The 13418-nt window shown below is 41.6% G+C and overlaps 1 protein-coding gene across 4 annotated transcripts in view; it reads right to left on the bottom strand.

The window, feature by feature from the left end:
- LOC147233964 (ankyrin repeat- and BTB/POZ domain-containing protein 3-A) overlaps window positions 1-13418 on the bottom strand; it is a 295757-nt gene that overhangs the window by 50313 nt on the left and 232026 nt on the right. For all 4 annotated transcript variants that reach the window (XM_086146637.1, XM_086146635.1, XM_086146636.1 and 1 more), the window contains exon 3: window positions 1754-1961. In XM_086146637.1, the coding sequence (XP_086002763.1) occupies window positions 1754-1961 (208 nt within the window). The remainder of the gene's footprint in view (window positions 1-1753; window positions 1962-13418) is intronic.

The following is a 13418-nucleotide window of genomic DNA, read 5'->3' on the forward strand; positions in this document are numbered from 1 at the left end:
TAACAACACTGAGGGTCACACCTTTAATTTCTAATTTCAGACTCATGAGTCTGTCTGACATTCTTTTCACCTCAAGAACATTCCAACAAACTCTTCCTTCAAGATAACTCCTATTCCATTTCTCTTCTTGTCAGTACCATAATAGTACAACTTAAAGCCTGCTCCTAAGCTTCTAGCCTTACTACCTTTTCACCTGGTATCCTTGACACACAGTAGATCCACCTTCTTTCTCTGCATCATGTTGACCAACTCCCTACCTTGTCCTGTCATAGTCCATATTCAAAGTCCCCGTTCAGTCCTTGACTACAGACTATTGCCTTTCCTCTTCTCTATGTGCTTCCAAACACACCTTCCTCATCTCTTTTTCGATCCACAGTAGTCCAATTTCCAATGGTACCATGTAAGGTCATTGGTAGTGATGGTGGATGCTGTTAACCCGGGCTTCAACCAATTTGGTATGAGATTATTAGGTTTGATTCGCATGGTTGGTTTTGGCAAAATTTTAATGCTGAATGCCCTTCCTGACGCAACCCTCTGCATTTATCTGGGATTGGGACCGACTCAGGGAGACATTGGCCTGTGCTTCCCTGAGGCTGCATACCCTGAAAATCTATATTGTCATGGCGTGCAAACACAAGACCTTGGGCCAAAATGGGAGGAACGAGAGATGTAGCCCCAGTGCAGGACTCAGGAATAGGGGCAGAAAAAGAGAAAGCCCAACTGAAAAGGAGAGATTGCATGGAAGACAGAGTCTGAGTAGGGATGTGTAGAGACGCCTTGAGAATGATCCGGCAACCACTGGGACTGAGGCTATCTCGTCACTTATTGCCTGTATTAAGCAGCAGCCTTGTGTGCCCTAATGAGCGGCACCTGCGAACTAAACTCTAGAGAATCTCACCTCATGTGATCATTTCTGAATTTTTTCCATTGATAAGCTGTGATAAACAAAGATGGCCACCTCTGTTGCCTCCTTGTTGGCTTAAAATTGTTTCTTCCCATTACCGGTTAGTTTTTGGATGGAAGTTTCAGTTTGCTAACCGTCTTTTCTTTGCAAATGCAAAACTGTGATTTTTTTAAATTATTCGTGGCTTTGCATTTCTGTATCGGAGAGAATCTAAATGAAATTCCCACTCCGTTTCCAGCATTTCTTCTTCTCTCCCACTTGTCTCACTTAATGGGGGATAAACCTCAGCTCCTTGTAACCATCTGAGGCAGTATTTTCAGGCTGTAAACTAAATGTCCTGGGGTTCATCATGATCTGCCGCCAAACCATGTCTTTTAGCTTCAACAAAAACTCGTTCTTTTGATTGAGTCCAAGCCTGAAAGGTTGTTTTTCCAAACTGTGGGTGTTTTAACGGGTTATGGCGGCCTGTTAATACACTCTGGTTGGCAGAACTACTTGGGTTGCGCTCCAGATAAGCCGAGCATGCACGTTTGGTCGGGTTTTTAAAGGGATGCAAAATAAACAAGCATACCAGAAAAGATGATCAGAAGCAGCAATTTAACCTCAGGACCACAAAGAAACCATGGCACACATATACAAATCTGGTCCTACTGTAGCCAGATCTACAGAAACCTGGTCCTCGCACTGGTTTTAACATCCAAACCAAACTGAGCAAGCAGAAGATTCCTGTCTGGACAACATAGACTGTGTAAACAACCCCGAACCAGTTTCCTGATCCATTTTTTGTGGTAAACTCTTTCTGGATTTGAACCCGCTGTGCAAGAGGGATATGCCTGCTACTGAACTCACCTCTCAGTCTGTAAGGAGACTTTGGAAGGTTCCACGTTAGGGTTCTCCCATTCCATCTGCGGACAATGCATGAAGTAGCACAGGGTGTAGAGGGCCTCAGGCTCCCAGTGGACCGAGGTACTGGTCTTCTGGTGGACTGGGGTCCCGTTGCCGGGGTTCTTGATGTGCAGCGGCTGCAGGTGGTGCATTGCCCGCGACACCAGGTCACCTGGAAGGTGTTTGGATGGTAAAAAACACAACAAAAATACACATGAAAGATGTGACACACACACTGACGTCTGCATAGTCGCTGTGGCAAAAGATCCACGCAGTTCGTTTTCTCGAGGGCGCTCCTTTGACAAGGGACTATTATGATAAAGTACACGCGTGCTCTCTTCATTCACACACTGTGACTCACCCTGCATTTAGTTACGGAAAAGGTTCAGCAAATTACCACCTCGTTGCTTGAGCCTGACGCATGTTTGAGAAGTCTGAATGTAACCTCTTATATCTGCATCATCATTCTTTTATTTTCTTTCCTATTTTTCGAACGTGACTGCATCGTCATGGAAAATGCATGTCACCTGTTTGTGTGCAACATAAGCGGGAGGAAAGTGCTTGAAAGCTTTTCCGGGCACCTTGGAAAAATCACCTGACATAATTTCATTCAAAAACAATACATTGTTTATTATTAATAAAACGTTGTTAAAATTAATAATTCGTAGCAAAGAAATTATGAAACAAAATTTTGTGTGCCAATCCTGAGGTATATCTGTGTATCTTTGTGCCTGAATTGATTTCATATTAGCACTGTTGGTAATTGCCAGAATACAGTAAAATAGAACTGGATTTTGTGGAGCATGTGATTGACATGTTGGTAATAAAATGTCAACTAAAAGGCTCTGCATTGTTATTTATGGAGCGAGTGAAATATTTCTGATTTCCTGTTATAGCAGCGAGGAACCCCCTAAATGCCAGCACACAGAGCAGACTTCATGGCAGTTTATCAGCATCACTTTTATACTACTCCCAACTACTTCCATAAAGATTAATATTGAAGATACAGGCTGCTTGTTAGCTAAGGAGGCTTGTCACTCTATCTGAAAACAATAAGTATCATTGTCATCTGTGTTTTTTTTTTCTACAAAAGATGAAACACCTCAACGTGTGATGTTGGAAATGGAGGTCCGTTACTTTATTAGGTCATCACAGGTCTGATACACTGACTGCTTGCTAATATAAATGTGTCAAGCCACAACCACTCATACTTGTTGCTAAAGTGGGTGCCAAAAAAGGCAGTTCAATTTTGAGGAAATTGTGGTATTTCATGGCTCAGTATTTAGGATTCTGAATTACAGAAAAGCAACCGGTTCATCCAACATGAGCAGTTTAGACAATAACAGTTCTAAGAAAGCAGGTTTTTGAACTGTACTGCGGGAATTTTTTTCTAGGAACTACCTTTGTCCAGGGGAACCCTTAGCTTAGCATTCCCACGGGCAGCAAGGGACCAGGATTGGGAGTAACTGCAATGTGTACTTTAAGTGCCACATTCAAAAACAAACTGCTGCTGTGAAGAAGAAGACAGAATGGACAAGGCAGAGAGGGCGGTTGCTACATCATTCATATTCTGCATGGAATACTAACTCGACAGTCAAATAGGTTTAAGTATTTTCAGTATCTTATGGTTGCAAGTTCTGCATTTCTGGAACTCCAAAAGCCTCATCAATTTAGACTCTATGAGGTTGACAAGGATTATCCATAGCCTGGATGACTGAGAACCTCCAGACACACGTTTAGCTGTCTTTATTTCCGCTGAAAAAGCTAACTCCATACTTATTTTGGTCAGATACAGTATGTTCCATTGTGAGCCATCTAGGTTCCTATGTGAAGAGCTTGGACCTCTGTCAGTCCATTCTTACAGATTGCAAGAAAATAGATGACCAGTGGCAACAATAATTTTTTTAAAAAGGGGCACTGCAAGAAGTGTCTGGTAATGGGCATGGCTTATGAGTTATACCAATCACTATGAGTTCTTATGGAACCTTAAAAAGACACTGAAGAAGGAACTAAAATGGTTCTAGGAACCAAGGTCCTGTCCTTGATTCCTCGGCTGTCCAAATGCACGAAGAAATGGACTAGTTCCCACAACGCAAAAGGGGCTATTGTTCTTGGATAATTTCATTTGGATGCCTAAATGACACATCTTCAGCTCTGGCACAGGCAACAACATCCTTTGGCCGGATTTAGTTTCTCTGCTGGGAAGTTTAAGGTGCTGCAGTGAAATGACAGTCAAATATTGTTTCAAATCGTTTTGGTAAAGGATACATAAAAGGTGATGTTGGATGTTAAAATAAATCATCCTACCCCTTGACAGTTTGAATTCGAGATATCAGCCAAGCTTCAGTCTATTTATCGATCAGAGAATCGATAGAATCCCAATATACCTCAAATTTTTTTGCCATCCGCAGAGATTATGTAAACCTTTGCACCGGTTTGTAGATTCTCTATCTACTTAGCTAAATGCAGCTGGTTTGTTAAAGCATGAACACATGTCGAGCTGTGAGTGTATGTGTGATGGTGTGTTTGTGTGTGTGTACGAGCAGCAGGTGCTGGGAACTAATGAAAGTCAAGAGAAAGCCAACAGCGCTAATGGTTTTCTGATCTCCGGAGGTGTTCATTTTGAAAGTCCGGGATTCAGTGTCTCAGCTCTGCGCGTTGCAGCAGAGAAATTCATATTCTCCGCTCTCAGATTTCTGCCAATTTCACAGGTGCTCATCCGCTAGGACATTAGAGATTCATTTTTTAGAATAATGTTAGTCAGAGCAGGAAAACACAGCAGCTTTTCCCCCATGGCGACATTGTTTTTTTTCATAGGAGAATTAGTAACTACTTGGGCTAATTAATTATCTCAGTGGAACCCTGTCAGTTTGGGGTCTCACAGGATTGAGAACAGGGAAACAGGGGTCCTGACGGCAGCCAAACAGAAGACACACACACATCGTTAAATGTCACAAAAGGGACAAACGTTGGGGGAAAAAAAATCATTTGCTGGAAAAACACAGTGACTCTGCAGGTTTCTAGCGTCGGGTAAGCAAATATCGGAAATAACATTGTGGCCATTTGAGAGAAAAATTGCTAGCTTCACCGTCATTTTTGGGAATGACTGTACTTCGAAGGACCTGTTTGACAAACTACTGAGGTTAACAGATGACAAAACAGCCAAAGGCCTCATGAGAGATGGAGATGAGTCTGCATACAGATGGGAGGTTTTAACAGCAGCTCTTCTAGTGCGGTTGGAAAAAACGACAACAGTGGAGGTGACGGTGGACTTTAGGAAGAGGCCCCCTCTGCTGTTGTCCCATCTCCGTGTTAAACAGCACTGTGGCTACTGAAGAAACCTATGTTTCTTGGATCCATCATCTTCCGGGACCTTAAGAGGTCATCCAAGATCATCTTCTTTTCCTTTCCTTGCTGCTCCCTTCAGGGGTGTCCGCAGGGAATCAACCTCCTCCATGTAGCTCTATTCTTCTTCTCTCACAACAATAACATCTTGTCCAAAGAGGTCATCTGAGAGGATGTTCTTTCTGCGTAGGGTCTGCAAGTTCAATCTGCCTACGGAGCTGCTGATGCATTTTTTCACTGCAGCTGTTTTTGCATCTCTATGATCATCTGATTTTGCTCAGCCACCAAACCAGGAGCAATCCGGAGTGCAGGAACTCTTCCACAGCTGGGAACCAGGTATCCCTGCAGAGCATTCCCTCTGCTAGGAGGTGTAGAGCCACTGTATGCCAGCACTACAGGACTTAGCTTAGCTTTTTTCCCAACTCAGCATTACTCTACTAAAATCATAAATCCCCACAACACCCAACAATACAATCTACAAGCTGATTGTCGCTTTATCTTTTATGTCATTATCTCATCTTTGCACTACCTCACTAACCATGGCTTATGTGGTATATCATATTATTACTTACACAGACATTGCATTTCGCACATTGGATTTTCATCCATCCATCTTCTTCCACTTATCCTGCACTCAGGGTTGCGGGGGACGATGGAGCGAGAGGCGAGGTACTCCCTGAACTGATTGCCAGTGAATCAAAGGGCCATATATATGGAGCATTTTTTCTTTAATTTTTGGACTATCGGAGGAAACCGGAGAAAACCCATGCAGACCCAGGGGAGACTACGCAAACTCCACACAGGAAGGTGCCCTGGTCAGAATTGAACAAGGATCCTTCCTGCTGTAAGCTGAAGCGCTAACCACTGTGCCGCCAGTATTTTTTTTGTAATCTTCAAAATCTTCTTGTCCAGTCATTGTTTATGTCATGTACACTGGAGATAAATTCTTTATAAGAGTGAAAATACTTGGTCAATATAGCTGATTCTGGTTCTGATAAAAAAGTTACCTTTTTCCCTTTTAATTCCTTTTTTTGAGTGCTGCTAATGGCTAATGGCTCCCGATTCAGGGCCAGGAGTCACCGAGATAACATCATTGTGAATATGACATATTCCTGTATGGATTTACTGGAAAATACAGAAAACGGGGTAAATTATCATTTTAGGAAGAGGCACGGGGCTCTTGGGCCACAAATCCCTGGGAGAAAGAGATTAATGATGCTGTAGAGCTGCATTTAAAGTGGAAATGAAAAGAAAACTGTAAAAATTGACTTGAAAATCAGGAAACTGAGCTGCTTAAACTAGCAGAGAAATGTACGATTACAGTTTGAAACTTTACAGTTTGAAACATTGTGTGTTGCTATGGCAACTTTTTTTATCTGCAACAGTTTGTAATAGAGCTGCTCATAACTTATGAACTAGAATGGGATATAGAGAGTAGGGGGGGGCAACACTGCGGCAGGCTCGACGGCATCTCCCGTTGTGATTCACAGTCTGAATCATCTGAAGGGGATCCAGATCGAGGAGGTCAGGGTGACCTCCATTTATATGAACACTGCATAATAAATAAAGGTTTTTGAAATGGACTCTCAGTGTGTGCCATGGAGCACCCGGAGAGACTGGAAAAAGATGGCATGGTTAGGAATGTGATTTGCTCATGGGTACATTCAATCCGCAACATTCTGGCCAAGTCCGCTGACTGGACCCCACACAAAAGCTGTCAGCATTTATGTATCCGTGTGATAAGTGAACAAAATTGCATACACCTTATAAATCCATGCGTTCTAGTGTAAATTTTACCCCGTTGGCAATTTTAGGTCTTGCAGTGAAACCTAGCGGTTCCACTGATAAACATAAAAAAAAAAAAAAGCAAACAAAACAAACGGCTTTATGACAGGCATCGCAGTGGTGACACACACACCGTGGTAATCCGTGGTCTGTTGGGGACGGGATCCAAATCCCTGGCACGGAAATCCGAACGGATGGAAGAGAGAGGAGCGTGGGCACGGATCGACGGTCAAAACCGAGTCACATGGTAAACCGCGTCAAATTCTCATCTCAGTTCATGCCCCCTTGGCTCTCGCTGCAACACTCTACAGCAACTTCTAAAAGCTACAAAAGAATCAATGGCACTGAACTTATCTGCACAGTCGAATAGGATTTTTTTAATCATTGCTTTTAATTTACAAGATAACATGTCATCCAATTGGCATGCTTGGCAAATTACAAATAAATACAAAGAGCAAGCCAGCACCGATCAGCTGGAGAAGGGGATTGGTTATTAACATTTGTGGAAATATTGATTGGGTATTATTTTACATGGGAATCAATGTGAGCTTTTCCATTTTAAGAGTCAAAAGTAATAACTATTTTTAATATAATTATACTGAAGGTGAAATGGTTTTCCCCGATTTTGTGGCAGCCCTTGGAGACCGCGGCAGCCTGCTTAATGGGCTAGTCCAAGTTTTGTCATTGAATCACGGTCCCCGTTTAACAATGGCACAGCGGTTAGCGCTTGTGCGCTACCAGCAATAGCATTCTAAGTTCAATTCCAACATGATCCTTTTCTATGTTGACTTTGCATATCATGTCTGAGTGGGTTTCCTTCCACAATCCATTACATTACATTACATTACATTACATTGCATTTGGCAGACGCTTTTATCCAAAGCGACTTACAATAGAGGACATAGGGACTGCAAATACACTTGCAAATATACGATGCACAGGAAATATACAGAACAGTAAGCTTGGGTTAGTGAGGGTTTTTTTTTTTTTTTTTTTTAATGGACAGAGACACACAAACGAACACACATACACACACACACACACACACACACACACACACACACACACTGCATAGCCTAACTTGCTGCCAACCTGATCCGGGGCATCAACGCAGTAAAAAGTCCTGAAAGAGAAACGTTTTTACCTGTTTTTTTCCAAAAACATTCAGTAGGTGAACTGGGAACCCCGCCATGTCCCTGTTTGTGTGATATACTGAATGAACTATTTCATTATTTTACTTTTACTTATTCTCTTTTCCTCTTAGGTGAGTTCAGCTTCATCATATAATCACAATGTTTTTTTTATTTTATTTTTTTTATTCATACTGAATCCACGCAGCAGCAGCAGCAGCAGCAGCAGCAGCAGAGCAATGGCATGTTTAGATCAAACTTGTAGCAAAAGATAAGGTTGTGGTATTAAAACTTCTGCACCTCATTTTTCCTTAATGTCAACCCTCCCCCCGAAAAAACAACAATCCATCAGTTTCTCGCTACGCTTTGATTTCTCCGCCATTTACATCTCTGAGCCACAGGCCTGCTATTCCTGTCTTTATTTGAAGATGAAGTTCTTGCAAAGAGGTAAGAGTCCTTCTACTGATGTATATTCCATGTACAAAAAAACAACAACAAAAAAAAAACAGGAACAAATGCATTAGAATGAGCCAATGCTCTGACTCATTTGAATTATTCCCAGAGTTCCTCCAGGCAAAGACACTCCCTGATTGTGATTGAGGTTTTTATTAATTTTCATTTTTTAGAGTTTTAAAAAAGCAACTCACAAATAACTGATATGAAAAGATGACTTGGAAAACATTTTTTATGGGATTTTCATTTATAAAGAAAAAAAAAAATCTAGCCTGTTGTCACGGTTTTCAGTACTTCGTCTTGTGTTTCAATGGCATAATCATATAAATGATATAAGTATACTGTCTATAAATTGTGCATGTACATATCTAAGTATTTATATAAATACAAATTATTGGAATGAACTATATATATACAGATTAAGATGGGTAGTTAACTTTCTTTTAACTGCCAAGTTAATTAATCGCATTACTATCAGAGTTGTGTCCTTCTTATGATGGCTTTATATCCATCCATCTATTGTCTGCTGCTTATCCTGCACTCAGGGTCATGGGGGATGCTGGAGGCGGGGTAACCCTGGACCAGTCGCCAGTCAATCGCAGGGCCACAAATACAGACAGACAGCCATTCGCTCACTCATTAAAATTCAAAGTGTGAAGCATTAGTATGAGTCGGATCGAAGCTCGCAGGCAGTTTACTCTGCAATTCAGTAACATTTACTTTGAAACTTCAGAGTGGGAGGAACACGGCAAGCTAAGAAGCTCTTTTTCACCATGAGACGTCCTAGCCATGAATATTAATAGTAGGGCATTTCACACAGGGGGTAGAGAAACACATTTTATTTGCAATGTATGAACGCAGCACTGAAATAGATAATCAGGGTTCATCCACTCTTACATGGTATGGGTTTTTCTGTACCAGATGGGTGGGAAACCAGAGGCGCCACCCGATGGAGGCAGCCACTCATAAAGGCAGCAACCCAACGGGTATTTTTTATCAGTATTATTTTCAAATAAATGTACTGGGTGAAAAAATCAGCGAATGACAAGAATACCACAAAAGGACTTTGGAAATCAACCTGTTATCTATTGTATAATTGACAGCTGATCCGTTGTTGATTAGAACGCAATATGGGAAACAGTCCCCACTTGTAACGTTTTTATCAGCTTGCGGTTTCAAAGTACCTAACATTGGACTACATTCACCCATTCACCCGATGTAAGGGGCGGAAAAGTGGTGCTAACCAGGAAATTGGGTGGAATCCATCCAATTGGATGTACAATCGTTTTAAAAACTTAGTTGAACAATATGCCCCAATATGCTTATTGTCACCAGTTCCAGAAACAGTGGAAACAAGTTTGGTGTCTTAGGATTCTGTGAGGTCACAGAGAACATGCAAAATAACTAACTAACAAAACAAAAAAAACATGTCAAGAAATAGTAAAATAAAATAAGATAAAATAAAATACTGTTATGTACATTTTAAGCTTAATCATTTCAGGATTGGCTAAATTATATAATGGACCAGCAAAGATATGCATATCAGTAAAAAGTATAACAAAAAAAATATATATATGGAAAGAAAGCTGAGTGAAATCACTGAACAGATTGAAGAAAATAGACCGTGAAACTAATATCAGAAAATGTGTGAATAAGTATTTATTATAAGTATATTTCAGATTCTACACAGGATTTTACTCAAAGGGGCGCAAAATGATTATGGTCAGAGTTGATGATGCATGGGGATATTGAAAGGCAAAGGGCCCTTCAGACATGGAGGGAAAGAAATCGGAAATTTAACCTTTACTAGAATATATTCATTTGGCAGACACTTTATCCAAAGTGACTTACAATGGAAACGCCATGGATTGAACCCAGGATCACACAAATGCAAAGCACGCGCTCTACCACTGAGCTACATGTATCATTAATAACGCAATATCGGAGCAGTTTCAGAGAAATTTCATCAATTTTCATTTTCAACCTTTTTCCCACAAAAAAGGAGAAATGTACTTTTCATTTTAAAGCTTCCAGATTAAAATTTGCCCGGTTTCGCTTTGGATTTGAATAGAATGATGGGGATGATGGGGGTTTGAGGGGCGTCGGGGGGTATGATTAGTCACTGGGTGGTAACCTGCTACATCAACCCAGGCCTGGGGTTTATAGCGAAACCATCACCGTAATAGAGCGCCTTCAATTCTTTTAACGAGGCAAGTTTTTTGCCAAAGACAGATATCAGATGCAGCCACCGTGAAGACCCCCAAAACCCTCTGGCCAAAAGCTGCACAGACAGTCAGGCCTGCTCTTCCCCCATTAATTGTTCTCCTGACTTTGAGTTCTGTCAGCAGCACAACATTCGCTCCTGTCTCCTGCGCTGTAATAATCGGAGTCTCCCGGACCCACCGCCCCGGCGAGCTTCATGCTCTGGCTGGTTTGGATTAATCGCAAGGGGACAGCCGAGTGTCGTCTTCTGTCTGGTGATGCGGGGGAGACCCCCCCCACCTCTTGTTGTGAAGGTGAAAAAACAGGGGCACCGGCACCAGTCAATATGGACAGGACCTTACATGTGAAAATGGATTGTAACATCACTTCATGTTGATGACAACCTATGTTGAAACCACGCATCAATATCTGATCAATGTTCCAAGTCAGCTCGTGGATACTGAACACTGACAACTTCCTGACAAAACATTCAACAGTCATTGAAATGTTTCACAATTGAGCTTCCATGGCGACACGGTCGCAGAGTGGTTAGCGCTTCTGCCTCACAGCAAGAAGGACTTTAGTTAGATTCCCCCCTTTTCCGTGTGGGTTTCTAGTTCCCTCCCACAGTCCTAAAACAAGCAGAAGGAAACACGGAGACCATATATTTCGCTGCCTCTCCCCCAGTGACAGCTGAGATAGGCTACAGCATCTCCATGACACTAAATATCGGATAAGTGGTAGATAATGAAAGAATGGATGACCTTCAAGCTGTTCCGACAAAACCATGCCATCTGGATTATGGCCGGATGAAATATAATACTAGTAATCATTGTTATGGTGTCAAGTCAAAAACACAAAATCACAACAAAATTGTCGCATGACACTTAACATGTAGAGCAGGTCAGGACCAAACAAAGACCAATTACAAGGGCAGACAGATCCAAGGTCGAGTGACAGAGATGCAGCTCTGAGACCCTTCTTTTTTGCAGTGGTAATGGACAGACTGATAGATTAGGTTAGACAGGAATCTCCATGGACCATGATGTTTGCAGATGATATTGTGATCTGCCGTGAGAGCAGAGAACAGGGTGAGGAAAATCTAGAAAGGTGGAGATATGTGCTAGAAAGGAGAGGAATGAAAGTTAGTCGCAGCAAAACAAGAGTATATGTGTGTGAATGAGAGAAACTTGCGTGGAATGGTGAGGCCACAGGGAGCGGAGATCAAGAAGTTGGAGAATTTCAGGTACTTGGGGTCAACAGTCCAGAGCAACGGAGGGTGTGGAAAAGAGATGAAGTGACGGGTTCAAGCAGGTTGGAACAGGTGTAGAAAAGTGTCAGGGGTAATGTGTTATAAGAGAGTATTGACCTGAATGAAAGGAAAGGTGTACAAGACAGAGGTGAGACCTGTGATGCTGTTTGGTTTGGAGACAGTAGCATCGAAGAAAAGACAGGAAGCAGAGCTGGAGATATCGAGATGAAGATGCTCATGTTATATGTTTTGGAGAGAAGGTCAGAGAAGGCAGACTGAGATGATTTTGTCATGTACAGAGGAGGGATAATGAATATATTGATAGAAGATTGATAGTGCCAGGTAGGATAACTACAGGAAGACCAAAGAGAATATTTATGGATGTAGTGGAAGAGGACATGACATTAGATGGTGTGAAAGAAGAGGATGCAGAGAATAGGGTTAGATTGAGGAGGTTGATTCGCTGTGGCGACCCCTAAAGGGAAAAGAAGAAGAGGAAGAAGAAGACAGATCCAAATTCAATGCAGGTGGCCTTCTGCCTTGACTAGCTGCGGAAGAAAATGAGAGAGATGGAAAGCTAGGTAGGTGGCGACAGGTGGGTTGGTAGACAAGTGATCAGATAGGGAGGTAGTTAGAGAATATGGTGGGTAAACAGGCTTGGATGCAGGCAGATAGTTAGGTAGTTCCTTTTTTTGATATCCTTAACTGCGAACCCCCTTCCCCGCCCCGTTGACAATTGAATGATAAAAGATTATCTTCTCCGAGCCTCATTTATCTCACATTTCGGAGATAAGCACAGTCTTTATTTTAATGGATTTTTTCTCATCAATCATGGCTTTATCTCCAAAAGTGACTTCCACGTAATGATCTGATTTTGTCAAGATTATTTATAAACAATAAAGGCACTCGTTATCTGTATCGCTGCACAATAATCAATAAATAATAAATAACGTCAGAATAATTATTTTGTCCAGCTGGGCCATAATTGTTACCATAAGAACAAGAGACCTTGTGTCCTCAAGCTGTTTTTCCCTTTATTCTGCACTTTCTGAATGTAAATGTCTCAGCAATCGGCTTGTAAAACACATACAGTATATTGTTCAATAAATGAACGCTAAAACACAGCACAAGCAGTAGCGCGTCCTTACAAAATTATCAGGGGGGGCAACTTTTGCCATGTTGACTAAGGTGACCAATTACATAGGTAAATTAACAGGTGCCTAGTCACTTGTCATTATTTACGTTTGTCTTGTCAAATTACATGGCAATACAACTTGTAACCAATAGGTTGCGAGACAAACACATAAATGTTCACTTTGGCTACATAAGCTTCAAGGCCGGTACATCTAAGATAGCTCAGGGAAATTATCTACATTAACAACAGAGGATTGACCATTCAGCCATAGAAGAATTGTCAGTTTACCTTCAGATAATCTCTGAATGTGAAGAATGAAGCCTGTTT

Source organism: Fistularia commersonii, chromosome 5, assembly GCF_037954325.1.
Source record: "Fistularia commersonii isolate RoL2024-O1a breed Wild chromosome 5, RoL_Fcom_v1.0, whole genome shotgun sequence".
Classification (NCBI taxonomy): Eukaryota; Metazoa; Chordata; class Actinopteri; order Syngnathiformes; family Fistulariidae; genus Fistularia; species Fistularia commersonii.